The sequence below is a fragment of the Primulina eburnea genome, chromosome 3 (assembly GCF_022965805.1).
Source record: "Primulina eburnea isolate SZY01 chromosome 3, ASM2296580v1, whole genome shotgun sequence".
NCBI classification, from domain to species: Eukaryota; Viridiplantae; Streptophyta; class Magnoliopsida; order Lamiales; family Gesneriaceae; genus Primulina; species Primulina eburnea.
In genome coordinates, this window is record NC_133103.1 from 781,734 (window position 1) to 799,249 (window position 17,516).

General features: G+C 35.2%; 3 protein-coding genes across 8 annotated transcripts; all 3 read left to right on the forward strand.

The window, feature by feature from the left end:
* Positions 1 to 259: 259 nt before the first annotated feature.
* On the forward strand, positions 260 to 4,200 carry LOC140825059 (transmembrane 9 superfamily member 9-like). Its single transcript, XM_073186574.1, has 7 exons — positions 260 to 499; positions 1,624 to 1,788; positions 1,865 to 1,974; positions 2,074 to 2,179; positions 2,273 to 2,385; positions 2,498 to 2,648; positions 2,812 to 4,200. Exons 1-7 carry the CDS (start codon positions 368 to 370, stop codon positions 3,967 to 3,969), a joined length of 1,935 nt encoding a protein of 644 aa, XP_073042675.1. The 5' UTR covers positions 260 to 367; the 3' UTR covers positions 3,970 to 4,200.
* Positions 4,201 to 8,062: 3,862 nt separating this feature from the next.
* Positions 8,063 to 10,591, forward strand: LOC140825060 (uncharacterized). Of its 6 annotated transcripts, none has more exons than XM_073186578.1 (6): positions 8,063 to 8,657; positions 8,945 to 9,015; positions 9,117 to 9,297; positions 9,387 to 9,468; positions 10,172 to 10,218; positions 10,310 to 10,583. In XM_073186578.1, exons 1-5 carry the CDS (start codon positions 8,538 to 8,540, stop codon positions 10,201 to 10,203), a joined length of 486 nt encoding a protein of 161 aa, XP_073042679.1. In that variant the 5' UTR covers positions 8,063 to 8,537; the 3' UTR covers positions 10,204 to 10,218; positions 10,310 to 10,583. The 6 variants fall into 6 exon arrangements, 4 of the variants coding, with proteins under 4 accessions (XP_073042679.1, XP_073042678.1, XP_073042677.1 ...); XM_073186577.1 differs by having other exon boundaries at positions 10,313 to 10,582; XM_073186576.1 differs by having other exon boundaries at positions 10,172 to 10,585.
* A 4,834-nt stretch (positions 10,592 to 15,425) lies between these two features.
* Positions 15,426 to 17,410, forward strand: LOC140825062 (probable phospholipid hydroperoxide glutathione peroxidase). Its single transcript, XM_073186579.1, has 6 exons — positions 15,426 to 15,785; positions 16,176 to 16,252; positions 16,400 to 16,461; positions 16,564 to 16,682; positions 16,767 to 16,934; positions 17,213 to 17,410. Exons 1-6 carry the CDS (start codon positions 15,522 to 15,524, stop codon positions 17,243 to 17,245), a joined length of 723 nt encoding a protein of 240 aa, XP_073042680.1. The 5' UTR covers positions 15,426 to 15,521; the 3' UTR covers positions 17,246 to 17,410.
* The last annotated feature ends 106 nt before the right edge of the window (positions 17,411 to 17,516 follow it).

Genomic DNA, 17,516 nt, shown 5'->3' on the forward strand with positions numbered 1-17,516 from the left:
GTACATGCAAAAGTGAATGCGCATACGATGTGACACTACACGTCTGCACCATATGGACATATATTGTGACCAAGTTGAAAAATGATTACACAAAGAATAACAACAAATTAAAAGTAACCAATATAAATGAATAAATTTGCAATTTAGACAAATATATATATATATATAGATAACCAATTTCGATTTCAACAAACCTTTGATGTGATTGCCAGTTTTGCCATTGGTGAAATTGCAACTACTAATGCAACCGACAGCCTTGAAATTGAATACACACAAAGATTATTAACTCATCTTAATTCCCATTGTCCTCCCTCTCTCTCTCTCTGGATCTGAAAGCACAGAGTACGGCTTTGAATTTGATTCCACAATGGCAAGAGCTGCGATTCAATCTCATACAATGCGGTTAATCTTCATCTTCGAAACCATCTTCGTTTTAACGATTTCCCACAATGCCATCGGCTTCTATCTTCCCGGCGTTGCCCCCGAAGACTTCCAAAAGGTCCGATTTTTTTTATTTTTTTATTTTCTGTGAACAGCATTTTTATGTTCGCGTACTTCCATCTGAATTAGTGAAGTTTTGGCGTGTTTCTTGATCTGTGTTCTATTTAAAGATCTGATCTTTTTCGTTCTCTGTGCTTTTATGTGGAATTAGCTATTCGAATTGGGTTTTTGTCAAGTCATAGATTTGATCAGAGGTTTTGATTTGAACAAAATGCATCGGAGTCATCGATACTTGTTTCCACTAGATTTTTGTCATGAGAAGAGGTGAAAAGATTGAATTTTTGGAGGACAATGCTCTTTGTTTAATCTTGTGTTTTAAGACGGAGATCTACTAATGACAAAACTCGTGTTATCAATCGTAGTTTAATAATAGGGTCGTATTGGAGAAGAAAGAGGAATTTTGATTATGGACGAATTCATGTATTTTCTCGGGGCAAAGCTTAAAGTTTGAAGGATTTAACTTGAAATTTGAATATCTATCAATGTGTGTGTGTGTGTCTGTTAAAACCAAGTATATCAGCTAATATTTTTATTGCTGTGTCATATTTGGTAAGTGATCTACAAGACTGTAAATTATCTAGTTCATGAGATTATTGCTTTAGTTTCTTGCTCGTTTCTCTCAGAATTTTCATGTCCATCTTTGTTCCCATATGCTTCAGAGTGACTGACTTATGAAGAAGGATGTGTTCCATTCCGGATATTGAATCTTGGAAGATACGGAGAATTATAATTTTGGAAAAGGACTCATAAATAGTTGCTTAATTTGGTGAAGTTGCATTTGCATATTTCGGCCATTTTATTAAATTGAAAAGATTCTCCGAAAAAACAGATAAAATTTAACTTACAAGCTGTATCTAGTGCCACCTGAAGTTGAATTTAATGAGCACACACTTTACCATCGGAGAACAAGAAGAGAGTTGACTCTTCAGTGTCGCAGTGGCCGTCTTTTTTCCCTTCTTTTGAAGAACTGATGCGTGTAATTCGAGGAGTTAATAAAATTGCATGTTTTATGTTTATATCTTCAATGCTTCCTTCTCTACATAATGCGGTCCGCTTGAAGTAAGAAATGTTCTTATGTTAGCCTTTTTTATATTTTTCTTTTAATGTATAATTTTACTCCAGGGAGCTCCACTGAACGTGAAAGTGAACAAATTGACTTCAATAAGAACTCAACTTCCCTACTCATACTATTCTCTTCCCTTTTGTTCTCCGAAAACCATAGTTGACAGTAGGGAAAATCTTGGTGAAGTGCTTCGTGGAGACCGTATTGAAAATTCCCCCTTTGTGGTCAGTAAAATTTCTTACCTGATATAATAGTCCTTTTAACCGTTGTGTTTGTCATTAACATTGCTTACTGTCGCAGTTTAAAATGAGGGAACCACAAATGTGCAGTGTTCTTTGTCGGGTTATACTTGACGCCAAAGTTGCAAAACAATTCAAAGACAAGATTGAGGATGAATATCGTGTCAACATGTATGGAACATATATCTATCTTAATTATGTTATTTTTAAAGTGTATTTAAAATTTAAGAGCATCTCCTTGCCCAATAACTCTACCTTTTTGTTCTACAGGATCTTGGATAACCTTCCATTGGTAGTTCCAATTCCAAGACAACAAGAAGGACCAACAATCTACCAGCTGGGTTATCATATTGGGCTCAAAGGACAATATAGTGGCGTAAATGGACCAACTTCGTCCTAAATTTTTTGAATGATATCTGTGGAACATTTCTTTCGTTTTTTTCACTGGCGTCGTTTTTGTTATGTCCAGAGCAAGGATGTAAAATACTTCCTCAACAACCACTTGAGCTTCACGGTCAAGTTTCACAAGGATCAGGTGACCGAGACTGCCAGAATAGTAGGTTTTGAGGTCACACCATTTAGGTGGGTTTTTTCACGGATGTATTTTTCTAGACCATCTCCCTCCCTATTACGTACTCTCTTGGTGAAGTCTATATTCACGAAACCTTTAATCGTGTTTCTCTTTATTTCTTAGCGTCAAGCATGAATATGAAGGGCAGTGGAGTAAGGATGTTCGTTTAACTACATGTGATCCCCATACTAAGCGTACAGTTTCATCTTCAGACTCTCCACTAGAGGTTGAAGATAAGCAAGAAGTGATATTCACTTACGACGTTGCATTCCTGGTGATCATGTCTCCCATAAATTTCTCATCCTTGATGATGAGTCGTTAAATATATAGCCTAAAACTTCTCATCTTCCTTTCACGGGACATGTTTTTTTGTTAGTTTGCTTTATCTGATTAAATATTTGCGAGGTGGACGTTTTGTGATACGAACTGTATTTCAGGAGAGTGAGGTAAAATGGGCATCAAGATGGGACACTTATCTTCTAATGACCGATGATCAAATCCATTGGTTCTCCATAGTAAACTCTCTGATGATTGTTCTCTTCCTTTCTGGCATGGTAGCGATGATAATGCTAAGAACCCTTTATCGTGACATTTCCAAGTACAACGAACTTGAGACGCAGGAAGAGGCTCAGGAAGAAACTGGATGGAAATTAGTCCATTCGGACGTGTTCCGGCCTCCAATCAACTCGGACTTGCTCTGTGTGTATGTTGGAACCGGTGTACAATTCTTGGGAATGATCCTCATTACGACAATCTTTGCCGTCCTAGGATTCCTATCCCCTTCGAACCGGGGTGGGCTGATGACTGCCATGTTATTGCTTTGGGTTTTCATGGGAATTTTTGCTGGTTACGCCGCTGCACGTCTCTACAAAATGTTCAAAGGCACGGAATGGAAGAAAATCGCCCTCAGAACTGCTTTTTTCTTCCCTGCTGCTGTGTTTGCGGTCTTCTTTGTGCTAAATGCGCTCATCTGGGGCCAGAAGTCTTCCGGGGCTGTGCCGTTCGGGACAATGTTTGCCCTGGTCTTCCTATGGTTTGGAATCTCAGTTCCGCTCGTGTTCGTGGGCAGCTACGTAGGGTTCAAGAAACCGGTAATAGAGGATCCTGTAAAAACGAACAAGATCCCGAGACAGATTCCTGAACAGACGTGGTACATGAACCCCATCTTCTCCATATTGATCGGAGGAATCCTTCCATTTGGAGCTGTTTTCATCGAGCTTTTCTTCATACTAACTTCAATCTGGATGAACCAATACTACTACATCTTCGGTTTCCTCTTCATCGTCTTCATCATCCTCCTCGTCACCTGCGCCGAGATAACTATTGTGCTCTGCTACTTCCAGTTGTGCAGTGAAGATTACCTCTGGTGGTGGAGGTCATACCTGACATCCGGATCCTCAGCATTATACCTCTTCCTCTACGCCACGTTCTACTTCTTCACCAAGCTGGAAATAACGAAGCCAGTCTCAGGTGCTTTGTACTTCGGCTACATGTTGATTGCTTCTTACGCGTTCTTTGTGCTCACGGGCACCATCGGCTTCTACGCGTGCTTCTGGTTCACAAGGCTGATTTATTCTTCCGTCAAGATCGATTGAGCCACGCACAAGTAGCGCGGTTTCATAGGCATAAAGATGGGACCAAGAACATGTGTGAATTTTGGAGAGAGAGCCTGGGGAATTCTTGGAGAAAAGTCAATTTTTTGTATTAATTTGTCTTTTTGAACTTCTTGTTTCATCTATGTAGCAACTAGCGAGAAACTGACGGAAAATTTGCCTCAAACTCGGAAAGTTTCTCTATGAATGAATCGAATGTAGGATTAAATTTGATTTTCTAATTATAAATTGCTAAGTTTTCCATAATATACCAGCATACTTTTTCAGAAACATGAACGTAGCACATATAATTCTTGAATTAATGTTTCTTACGCAACATGAGAATTCACGTACAATAAATATCAAAATATTATTTTACTACATTACATCCTATAAATTCGACAACTGGAAAGTCGAACAAAGAAAATAATACAATAACGCCGGTACACATTCCTATTTGCGTGGCCGAGTTTCATCGGCGGGGACCCTCTGCGAGGACTGGTCTTCCTGTTGTCTTCGGGAGTTCCAGTACCAGAGACCTCCGACCGCAGCGAGGGCGGCTGCAGCAATGGCGTAAGGGCTGTAAGGCATGTTCCGCCGGTACGCTGACCCAGCTTTTTTCACATCATCGGAGTTCATCCTGTGATGGATTACGGTTTCATTTCCAAGTGGATGGGCGTATATATCATGAGGTGGTTGCCACGTTTGGCTTGTACAGCTGCATGGAAGCCACACGTATCCATTTTCAATGGGGTTCCACACTTCCACTCACACGTGTTGCTGCTGCTTAACTCACATCCGTTTTATTTACTTTTCATTCTTTTTTAAAATTCTTGCTTGTAATATGAAAGGAATTATGTCAAATTTAAAACTATACATAGGACACTATAAGAATAAATGTTTATAGTGACATTCATAAATTTTATTATATTCAATATTTAGTGACATTTAAGTTTTAGTAACATTTCAAACAAATGCCCTCTATTCCAATATCGTCTTAAACTTCCTGACATTTTTATTGTCATTATAAGATGATAATGACAACTTCATATGTGTCACTAATTATTCATATAATGACAATTTTAAATGTCAGGAAAACTCATGTTTTAAATACATTTTTACATGTCTTATTATTATAGTAATAATGACAAATTTATATGTCAGTTAAAATCATTTATAATGACAACTACAAGTGTGGTATATGTTATTTATAGTGACAATAATAAATGTGAGAATATTTGGGTTGGATAAATATTGGAGGAGGGAAAAATAGAATAAATAAACGTGGGAAAAAAAAAACATATTAGATTAGTTATTCTGACATTTTTAATTGATGTCATTTTTTATATGGAAAGAAACAATTATTTTCTCTCCTCTAATATTTATCCAACCCAAATATTCCCACATTTATTTATAGTGACAAATTTTTAGTTTTCTAATAATTTTGTACGATGTGGGAAAAATAATTGTTTTCCTCCATATAAAAAATGACATCAATTAAAAATGTCAGGAAAACTAATCTAATGTTTTTTTTATTTTACATATTATTAATTTTTTTACAAGTGTCATTATTAAGTATTTGTAACAACATTTAATTAAAAATGTCTACAAAAAATGTTACAATAGCCATTTATTGTTGTAATGAGAAAACTGTATGTGAGGTCGTGTAAATTTGTTTTTTAAGATTTTGGAAATCTGTTTTATATAATTTTATTTTTATAATGTATATTTTCATGTTGACAATTTTACTTTTTTTTTTAAGTGCAGATGTATATCAACACATTGCCGAAAAACGATTAAAATTGTCCAGAAATAAAAATAATGGATTAGGAATGATGTTTCATAAAAAAATCAAAATCACATCACAAAAAGGCAAACTTACAAAATCAATTGTAGGTCGATTACGATTTAATTGAAAATAGTGGTTTTTGTTATGTGTTGCATGCTTATACAGATTTTTTTATAATTACTTTGATTAATTTATTTTATGGCAAAAACTTATGTGAGACGATCTCACGGGTCGTATTCGTGAGAGGGATCTCTTATTTGGGTTATCCATGAAAAAGTATTATTTTTTATGCTAAGAGTATCACTTTTTATTGTGAATATGTGTAGGGTTGACTCGTCTCACATATTAAAATCCGTGAGACGGTCTCACATGAGATCCACTCTTATTTTATATTCAAATATAAGTAATATCATAATTGTAAAAATTAATGACTGATCATACTACAATTTGAAACTATTACAACTACAATTTAATTGGATTATATTTAAATGAAGATCATATCATAAACAAAAACTTGTGTGAGACGGTCTCACGGATAGTTTTTGTGAGACGGATATCTTATTTGGGTCATCCATGAAAAAATATTACTTTTTATGTTAAGAGTATTACTTTTTTATTGTAAATATGGGTAGGGTTGACCCGTCTCACAGATTAAGATCCATGAAACGGTCTCATATAAGACTCATTCCAGAACTGTAATTTTTAAATAATGAATTTTGAAATCCAAAAAATAAAAACAAAAGATACCATGAAACCAATTCTTTTGGGTCTATTGCCCCAGCTTTAAAAATAGTAAGAGATAACTCAAAGATCATGAGCAACTCAAGTTTGATCTGAAACAAAAATCCTTTGATATTATAAAATTAAGCACAAAATAATTACTATACGTCATATAAAATTTAAGTTCATAATAAAAAATGATCACACGAGTTTGAATACTCATGAGAATATTTAGATAAAGAACAAATTTCTCCCAAGTCAAAAAGTAAGTGCAAAACTCGAAAGGGAAGAAAAATAAATGGAGATCGTTCCATATATCAATAACCAAAATTGATAAAATCATTCCGCTCTGTGGAAACAATGCACTATTAGAGATTAGCCAACATATTCACAAAACTATATCATATTATTATTTTTGACACTTTTAATTTTTAACATGTATATTTATATATAAAAATAAAAATAAATCAAACAAAATCTCTAACACACTTTCAATCAAATATCAAAACTAGTAATTCTATGCAATTCAACAATTCATATAAATTCCAGAAATGTTAACGTGTATATAATCCACAAAATCTCATTTACATTCAAGATATGAGAAAACTTGATACAAGATATGATCATACAATTTAATGTCTGTTTTGGAAAATCTTCGAAGCAAAAGTTATTATTCCCATCAATTATATTAAAATAACATATACCATAGTAAAAAAATAAATGAGTCAAATAGGGAACTATAAAACATTTCACTTGATACATAATCATTTTAACATGACCCAAACAAATTGAGTTCGGATCGCTATCCATTCTATTCATATCCGTTCTCATCCCCAATTCACATGTAGCCACCCCTATGTTGCAAGTCTTTTGTTAGCACTAAAAATATGCAAACTTATCTATCAATACTTGCTCTTAGAGATACAAACGAATTAAACCGTTTGCGAGCTATCTAGAACTGGATTCGGTAAAAAAGCTTGCTCGAGATTATTCGTTAAACTTATCGAGCTGAGCTTGAACTTAAGGATTTTCATCTCCCCGAGTGTGCGAGCTTGAGCTCGACTAGTTTGCTGGATTTTTTAGTGTACCATAATAACTTGTGTTATCTCACATCGAAATTTGAGTGTAAGAGAAGTAACCGGAATAGTATAAATACGCAACGAGCATGTTTTAACGAGTCATGCTCGATTATTCGCGAGCTTAATAATTTTAAAACAAGTCGTTCTCTAGTCTTATGATAAAAACTCGACCTTTTATACTTCTTAAAAAACCAAGAACAATAGATAATTGTTTAAACAATTTTTGTGTTGAGTAACTTCTTAAAGTTTGTCTTTGTCGGATCTCAATTTATTTCCTATTTTCTGGAACTTCATTCAATTTAATGGGTGTTAAAATCAAATATTTTATCTAATCTCAGATATTGGAGAACCGAACATTTTATTTTCTTAGAGAAAATCTGCAATAATTATCATATAAATATCTCTGTTTGATTAAGTTAAACAAATTAATATACATTTTCCTTTTCATTTTATTTTTGTTATTTTATTTCCAGCATCAAACTCATCAAGGATCCGACCCGAACTTTGCAGACAATAGTAAGCCTGTAGCCATTGATCTTCTGCACCATATCCTATGCCCACCCCAAAGTATCTCTCTCCCATCAAACCCAAATCTTCTCACTCCCAATCTCTATCTTCAATGTCGTCGCTGGACCAATGATTTATATATGCACCCAAAATATAAAAGGAAACTCATTCAACAAAATTAATACTATTATTATTATTATGGAAAACGTATCAAGAGAAGGGGAGAAATGGTACAAAAGAAGATGTATTCTAGCGTCCTTCAGCCACACAAACAGAACCTTACGTTGCTTGCCATTTGTGTCGCTTTGTTTATGGGTTTTTGTTTTGGTTTATCACATCCAGAGATTCAAGAATAAACAAGAATACGAGTGTTCTGTTTGGAACTCTTTAACCTTCTGCTAGTTCAGGATTGTTTTTTCCCCCTTCTTTCTGTTGAATCTTTGATTTTTTTTGGGTAATTTCGATGCGTTGAGCGGATGATGAAGAGGGATTTTTCTGTGTCTGCTGGTGTTGACCAATCTCTTGGTGTTGATGATGGAGCCGTGGCTAAAGTGAAGTATCAAACACTTGTGGGGGATTTCTTGGAACTGCAAAAGGTTCAATATTTATAGTTTTGTTATGTTTTTGTTTCCCAATTGATGCTGTAATAACATAATCTGTTGTGTAATTGGTTGGTTCTTGGCTTGTGCTTTTTTTCAACAATAATTTGTATTCAAAATATTTACTGTTCTGTGCCTATTGAAATGGGCCGAATTGAATGCTTAAAGTCTTTGATTGAAATCTGCGTACTCATGAATCCCCTTTTGTATCATATCCATTGTTAGTAAATATGCAAGTTAGTCAGCTCAATTTAAGCAATGGAGTAATGTGAATTCTTGATTAGGATTTTGTGTCAAGAAAGCGGAAATTGCATGCTGCAAAGCAAAAGAGAGATACAATTTTGGCTGAAGTTCGGTAAGTTCCTTGTTTAGGATTACTCCAATCTTATTCCATGGAAAAGAGTAGACTTTTACTCTTATGTAACCATGAGTTCGTGACTTAGTCTTGAATTTCAGATTTTTGAGGCGAAGACGCAATGATTTGTTGCAAAATGAAGCTTTCAACGCGGAAAAGGATCCTGTGCATCTTTCAAATTCATACTTAAAATCGAAAGCATTAAAGGGTGAATTAAGTTTCAATGGTCCTGAAGCCATGCCAGAAAATTCTAATCGTTTTCTCCTCTCAGATTCACATAATGTAATTCAACCATTAATTTACATCAACTTATCGTTTTTCTTGGTGTTAAAATTGGTGTTGCATTAACTCAGTTTTCTAATGTATTGCAGGGTGACACAGATCAGGGAGTACGAGACAATGAAGTCCTTGAACTTAAGTCAATGGATGGCATAATTCACCCAAAAACAGCAGGCAAGAGGAAAATATCTTGCCTGATCAAGTCACGTTAAATTTCTTAGTTGTCGTGGCACTGCACAAACGAGATATTCCATAAGTCATGTATAGTCGGAATGCATAGCTTTAAGTTTCTTAGTTGTTCCTTCCAATTGTTTTTTGCCAAACTTTTAGTAAAGTTGAAAAATGTTATAGTTTGGTTAATATACATGAAAGTTTCTTGAAATAAAGTATGAGTCGTCTGTATGATTTCCCATTGCAGAATTTGAAATTGGCCTCTTTATGTTCATTCAACATATTCGTTGATCATATCATATCTGGTTGAAGATGTGTGTATATTGATAAAATTCATCAGAGATCTGCTACACGGTTTTACTGGTTTTGTGGATCACTGATAAAGCTTAATATATGGACTGAATCAAGTCCTTGTGGGTTAATACTTTTTCCTTGAATTCTTGGTTATGTGAAGTAATAATGAAAATCATATTATTTAGTACATCACTAGCATATTTAGATTTGGATTTAAGGAACCAACAAGCTCTTACTTATAATTCACAAATTTGTTTGCTTGAGCTCAATACTTTCGTTCAACTAAATGAATACTTTGAGCGGGGTTCATGGCCTATCAGATTTCATTTTTCAAAATTTCGAGCTATTTTAAGTTTTTTTAGATTGAAAGATAACCAAAGAAGCAAACCAAATTGTCATTTGATTTTGTCAGCTCCAGCAAAATTATGTGCATTTACTCGGTGAAGTTTCTCAAGCACGGTAAGCCATGCAGTCATTTGCTGTCACTTTGATTCATTCAGCTTTTCACCATATTCTACTCTTCTGAAGTAGCTAAACTTATCATTTGCAGCAGATCATGTGCTAGGCTGGGCCGTCTTCTTAAATTGGATTAGAATCATGGTCATGTATGTTGTCGCAGCCCTTGCCTCGTTTCGTGCCTACGGTTTCACACATCCCAGAAAGTTCACCTTTCCTGCAAAGTCGTTCGTGATCAGCTAAGACAGGATCGGTGCTAAACATGTGGTCTCACTGCGTTATGAGTGTGAACTGAAGTGAAATGGCTTCTTGAAAGAAGTATTAATCATTGCTCCGACTTTTTAAATTTTAATTAATTGATTTGATAATTTGACCACTAAACATGCTAAAGTCTAAACTGAATAGCAGCTATGGTTCAATATCCTATTAATTAATCATTAATAAACAACAGATTAAATTGACTACTGCAATAAACATGCTAATACAATGTTAACAAGAAAGTAGAAAGTCATTTCTCCCTTAATTAAGGACCTAGGCAAAAAATTGTGTGAGACGGTCTCACAGATTGTATTTGTGAGACGGATCTCTTATTTGGGTCACCCATGAAAAAGTATTATTTTTTATGCTAAGAATATTACTTTTTATTGTGAATATGAGTAGGGTTGACCCGTCTCACAGATTATGACTCGTGAGACGGTCTCACATGAGACTCATTCTAAGACCTAAGAACATCTTCATTTTGTAGCTTAAATGAATTATTTTATCAAATGGAAACGGTAATATCTTTGCGATTTTGATAATCTATTTTGTTAAATTTCATTCTTTGTTTTATATCTTTTCATTTTTTGACAGTGTTAGTAATTTTTCATTAATAATATTAATGTAACATTACACACATTATCGGGATGTCAATGTTACTGTCATGTTGTCGACATGTCAGCGCCACATTGTTGTCGGTGTCACGTCAGAAAAAATGAGTAAAATTACAAAAAAAAAGATAATAGATTAAGACTGAAATTTGACAACATAGATGACCAAAACCGCAAGTGATAAATAAATAAGTTAAAAACGCAATTTTCCCTTATCAAATTATCAAGTCAATTTATTCAATTTTAAATAGTTTTAATTGTATAGCTCAATATATGTTTGGGATGTGAAATAGTAAATAGAAGGAAACAAATAGTAAATTCAATTAATTTAATGATACACGTTCAGTCAAAGCAATTGTATGAGAAACATTCATGACATGGATATGAATATATATTGAACAAATTTCTTTCATTATTATAATTGTTAATTGTTGTTGTTGTTATTATTATTATTTTCACCCTTAACTCTTGATTTTTTTCCCTGCTAATGCCATGGATACAAACAACATGCACTAGAAGTAAATCAATGGCAAAAGTAGCAAATTCACATAGCAAAAACTGTCCTTCATCCACACATTTATTTTGTATTTATATAAGTAAAAAGATAATAGATTAAGACCTAAGAAAAATTTGATTTTTGTAACTTAAATGACTTGTATTATAAAAAATTAAATTTAAAAAGTCCGAGCAATCATTAATTATATGGATCATTATATATTTGGTATTGGAAAATATACATACACACATATATATATATATGTGTGTGTGTGTGTGGATATACATACATATACACACACAAATATAATATATACACGAATGTAATTAAACACCTTTAAATATAAATCAATGAAAAATTCACAAATATTTATCGTTATATAATCGACACATTGACATAAGTAATAGATTCTCTTAAATTATTTTCAATAGTAGGTTTCTTATGATATCGTCTCGTGGTACTTTATTCGTGAGACGGGTCAATTATGCTCATATTTACAATAAAAAGTTAATTTTTTGAAAAAACATAATATTTTTTGATGGGAGACCCAAATAAAATATTTGTATCAGAAAATTGACTCGTAAAACTGTCTCACATGAGTTTTTATGATTTTTAAAAAACCAATTTTCATGAATTTGTCGATAAATTATGCTTGCTTTTGTTTATGATCCGGATGGTATGCATATATAGTTGCTTAATATCACACAATAAACATATGTGCACGGCCTGGTTGCGTCCTCTATAAAAGCACTAGCTAACGTGGATCCTCCTCGTGCTCACTTTATATATCTTCCAAACTGAACTGAAACTTAACCAAAAAAGGAGAATGAAAACCCTCAAACTCAGTTCAGAAGGTAGCTAGCTATATACGCATACAGCATACTTAACCTTACACAAACACATGCACGTACTTTATTTAAACATGCAATCCATATTTTTAGTGGGATTTTTCGGTGTTGCAGGCTCCCGAGTCCCGTGACAGGCAAATTCAATTACCCGAAGATTGGCTACGGAGAAGACGCAAATTTAGACCGTATCGGTGTGGTGGAAACACGCGATGAGAATTGTGTGGGAGATATACTGAATGCGTTTCAAGATTATCTTACAGGAAGTGCCAGCTGTTATCGTCTAGATAAGCAATCGTGAGAAGATCTTGATCCGTCCGGGGAAAAGGAAACATAATTGGGATCAGTTTTTTTCATGAGCTGCATATATAAACAGATGCAGGAGCTATATATGTGAAGCAAATGCATTAATTTTTTGTTTTGTTATGTGTTCCACATAACCAAAAGTGCCACCATTACTTGGCCCTTTCTCCGTTTCTCGGGTTCTCATTAAACAACATCATCCGTTCAATGAGAGTATTTACGGTTTGCATTCATCAAAAAGATTCGAGAGAGGTGCTTTGGATTGGTTTGCTCAGTTGTGGGGACTCGGAATGGATGAGTACTGGGGATACAAAAGTAACAAAACCAATGGTGGACAGAAGGGAATCTTCACACCCTTCTGCTAAAGGAGGTGTAGACAATCTTGATCTTGTTATAAAGAATGTGGCTTCTCACAAAACCAATATACATTCACTTTGATGCAGCTTTATCTGGCTTCCTTATCCTCTTTCTCAACCAGGTAATACATACTCGATCTTGTCTGAGAAATTTAAATCATCTGTGATTACCATAAAACAGGTGAAAACCCTAAACTTTGGTCTTATCCCAATTATAGGGCCCGAACTACACTTTCCAGAAGCCTATCGGAAGTCTGGCCATTTGGGGCCACAAGTTTTTAGGCTACCCGGTCGATGCCAAGTGGTGTTCTTCTCACAAGGAAGAAATACATCAATCTTCTCACACAAAGCGTTGAATATATACATTGCCTCTCTTGACACCATCAGAAACGGGCACGCTCCCATATTCATGCATGTGGTACGTACAGTCGGAGCATAAAGGGTAATACACTATTCGAACACGGAACAAGAAACAGGAAGATGTGTGAGTACGACTAATTACGTCTCAAGGGCGAAGAAATAAGATCGATGATCAATGATACAAGCTTCGTCGTAGCTTTCGAGCGTCCTTTAAACCAGGAGTTTGTTCACTTATTGAAGCTTCAATGTCAAGGAGACATGGCACATGTTGTGGTGATGCCTCGTATTACTATAAAAATGTTGGATCTATTGGCGACGATCTTCTACCAAGTCAAAAGGTCTGGTATGGCAGTGGGAAGATTGAGCCTCCTTGCCTCGCTGAGGATATCTGGGTTCTTAACCGTGCTTGTTCAGTTCATGGAAATGGAATTTCATGCATTAATCTGATACGATACGGATTTGTAGCAAATGTTGTTCGACTTAGATGCCTATTGGGCTTGTATCTTTTGAATGAGAAATTGGACAAGCAATGTCTAATAGTTGATAAGTGAGAAATATCCCACATAGGAAAATAAACATAGCATTGGTGAGCTTATATTGAGTTGCACTTTATAGAGGTGTAACAATGATTGGTCAAGAGGTTCTTTCTCGCGCACGCCGACATAGGAAAAGGCTTATATTGAGTTGCATTTTATAGAGCTTATTATTGAGTTGCACTTTATAATGGAAAAATGCTTGACTTGTGTGCAAGTGTACGAGCGTGACTTGTGGGTGCGTCGAATGTCTGACCGATCAAGGCAAAATTTCCCACCAAGGTTCACCTGGTTTTTGCTATTTTTTATTTTCGAAAATTTAAATTATGGACCAAGACATTTGGTATTTCAGCCGACCTTTGGTGTTCCAACTGAAATGACCTTTGATGCTCCAATTGGGCTGACCTTTGTCCTTTAGGATGGCCAACCGTGACTGTCCATATGGAACCGGAGCGCCTATATATAGGGACAGCCTCAAGTCCTTCACACACCCAACACACTCTCCAGCTGGGCTGACCTTTGTCCTTTAGGATGGCCAACCGTGACTGTTCATATGGAACCGGAGTGCCTATATATAGGGGCAGCCTCAAGTCCTTCACACACCCAACACACTCTCCTGCATTCTGATATTTTCGAAGCTTTGCTCTGCTTTGTTGTCTCGGCTGCTGCTGCTGCTTCCAATGGCTGTTGTTCCTCTGTCATTACTCTGCACTAGTGATAAAGTTGATATACATTTCAGTTCGCCGTAATGGTATATCGTGCTAGGGTACTGCTGGTTGTTCCGTTGTATCCTGGGAAACAGACGTCCAAGTTCATTCTCGAAGCACATACCAGAGGGGACTAATCTCTTTTAATGACACTGTATTATATACAGACCTCGGTTTGCTTTACTTTAAGCATTGTGCTACTGTTTTCTTTACGACAATAGCTCGTCGATTTTTCGTATACCTTTCTGTTTCTTCCATATATTTTGTAACAAATGTTTCATAATTCCTATCATCATAATACTTCAAATAATCAATCTTTTCAGGAAAGTAAAAGATTAAACCAATCCTTGTGATTTAGTTTACAGCTAGCATCGTATGTAAATAACAACTAAATTTGAAATTATTGACACTTCAATGCCTTATAAATTACTACAAATCCCACAAATTGCATTTAAATGCTTCATAGGGGAAAAAAAGGAAAACGAAAAACGAAAGAAATATATCTATTTATAGATTTAAAATAATATTCTGGCCTGTAATTCTGTTTTCTTCTGTTTTTATTTTTTAAAAAAATTACAATTTATTTTATTATTATTATTTTGAATTATAATTTAATCTTTTTTTATATTTTACAATTATGGTATCTTTCGATTTAATATACATAAAATTAATTACAAAACGCAAACCGTGTAACCGTGGACCAGTATAGTTTATCTTGTCCCCACCTCGGGAATCGATCCACGCTTGCACTCGATTATCCATCAAACAGCTCTTTCTCCATTCTTCCACAGAGCGTGCAAACTTCGATACTCTGAGCGCGACACTTAGCACCTAACAATGGCTTCCATGACCGTCTCTTCTGTTCTGCCTGTCCGTATTTTAGGCCCGGCCAAACAACAGCCCAGATCAAAAATTTCTTCCGTGGCGTTTCTTGATTCTTCGCATGAAACAAACCTTGGTTCATCAAAATCTGCTTTCTGGCGAGACGGGTTCTCGAGTTTGTCCTCAAATATATCTGGGCTTCCCTTAAAGTCCCGATATTTTTCAGCTGTTTTTGCAAGAGCCGCCACAGAGAAGACTATACACGACTTTACTGTCAAGGTAACCCTTTTTACTTGTTCACTCGCGTGATCTGTATTTTATGTTCTCGATTAAGTAGCCTTTAACTGGCATTTATAAAAAATTAGCAATACCAGCCACTCAAAAATTCTGTATGTTTCCAACTTCCTTTCTAAAATGGCTTTATGAAACCAAAAGAGAAGGTTACTTATCGTTGGTATTTGGGTTCAATTTCTAGCACTGTCAATTTCTTCATGGTGGTAACAATGTTCTTTTCCCCTTCGTTACCCTTTTGAGATGTTGACGCCTCTTCATATTTGTGCAGCACTAATATCCAATTCTCTTGTTCTTGATTCTGATTGATTGATAGTTAAGTTCAGTTACTTGGATTATTACTTAATATCCCTGTCTTGTTTTTCTCATCGAAAACAGGATATTGATGGGAATGATGTTGCCCTCAGCAAATTCAAAGGAAAGGTTCTTTTAATAGTGAATGTCGCTTCAAAATGGTATTTCAACCACCATATACTCTATAGAGTTCCATATTTTTGGTGTTACGTGTTCTGTTTGAATCTTCTAACATTGTTTCTCTGATTAAGATTTATATATATTTGTATGCGTCCTGAACTAATATTTGTTAATGGATTTGGATTCAGTGGATTGACATCCTCAAACTACCCGGAGCTGTCTAATGTCTACGACAAATACAAAACTCAAGGTTAGGTTTGGCTTCAGTCTACCTAATAAGCCATTTGGCCTAACTAGTTTGGTGATGACTGTATTAATTGAAATAGATGACAACAAAATTCGTAAAATGTAGGATTTGAAATACTAGCCTTCCCTTGTAATCAGTTCGGGGGCCAAGAACCGGGTTCAAACGCAGAAATTAAGCAGTTTGCTTGCACAAGATATAAAGCAGAGTTTCCCATTTTTGATAAGGTTCTTAGTATTGAGTTTTTTTGTTCTTGCAACTTTTGAATTCAAAAAAAGTATATGCCAGTAACTTGTTTTCATTTAGAACAGATTGATGTGAATGGACCAAATACTGCTCCGGTTTACGAATTTCTGAAGAAAAATGCTGGAGGATTATTTGGTGATTTGATTAAATGGAACTTCGAGAAATTCTTGGTGGACAAAAATGGTGTAGTTGTCCAACGATATGCGCCAACAACTTCTCCTTATCAAATAGAGGTAAATAACTTCTTGCTTTGGTTCTACAATAAAACAAGTCACAGACAGTGCCGGAATGCCGTAACTGCTCCATTCTCTGAACACATTAGTTATAGAGTTGCAAGTGAGAAGAAATCTCAGTATTACCTTTCTGGAAACATAAACATCATCCCTAAACTCCATCAAATCACATTGTCAATCAACTTCCTACTCCTGCTCTGTCGAGTTATTTTCTCCGAAGCTTTTGAATGACGGTGTTGCATTCGCTAAATTTTGTTCATATTTACCATTTGTTGCAGAAGGATATACAGAAGGCACTCGCAGCTGCATAAATGACTCCAGATATATGTTATCCAGTACTATAAAGAAGGAGAAATAGAACGCGAGACGAGGAAGATTATGCAGCTCTAAAAAATACATGTGATGTATAGACTAAAATCTTGTTTCCACAACTTTGGAGTATTTTGCCACGCCTGCATCAAATTTTCCTCTTCAAATGTTTGGCTTCTTCTTAAGATTTTTTTTTATGCAACGAACTTGAGAGATTTTCTAGCTGCAATCGATGATGGTATATGGCTATGACTGATATATTGATTTCTTCTA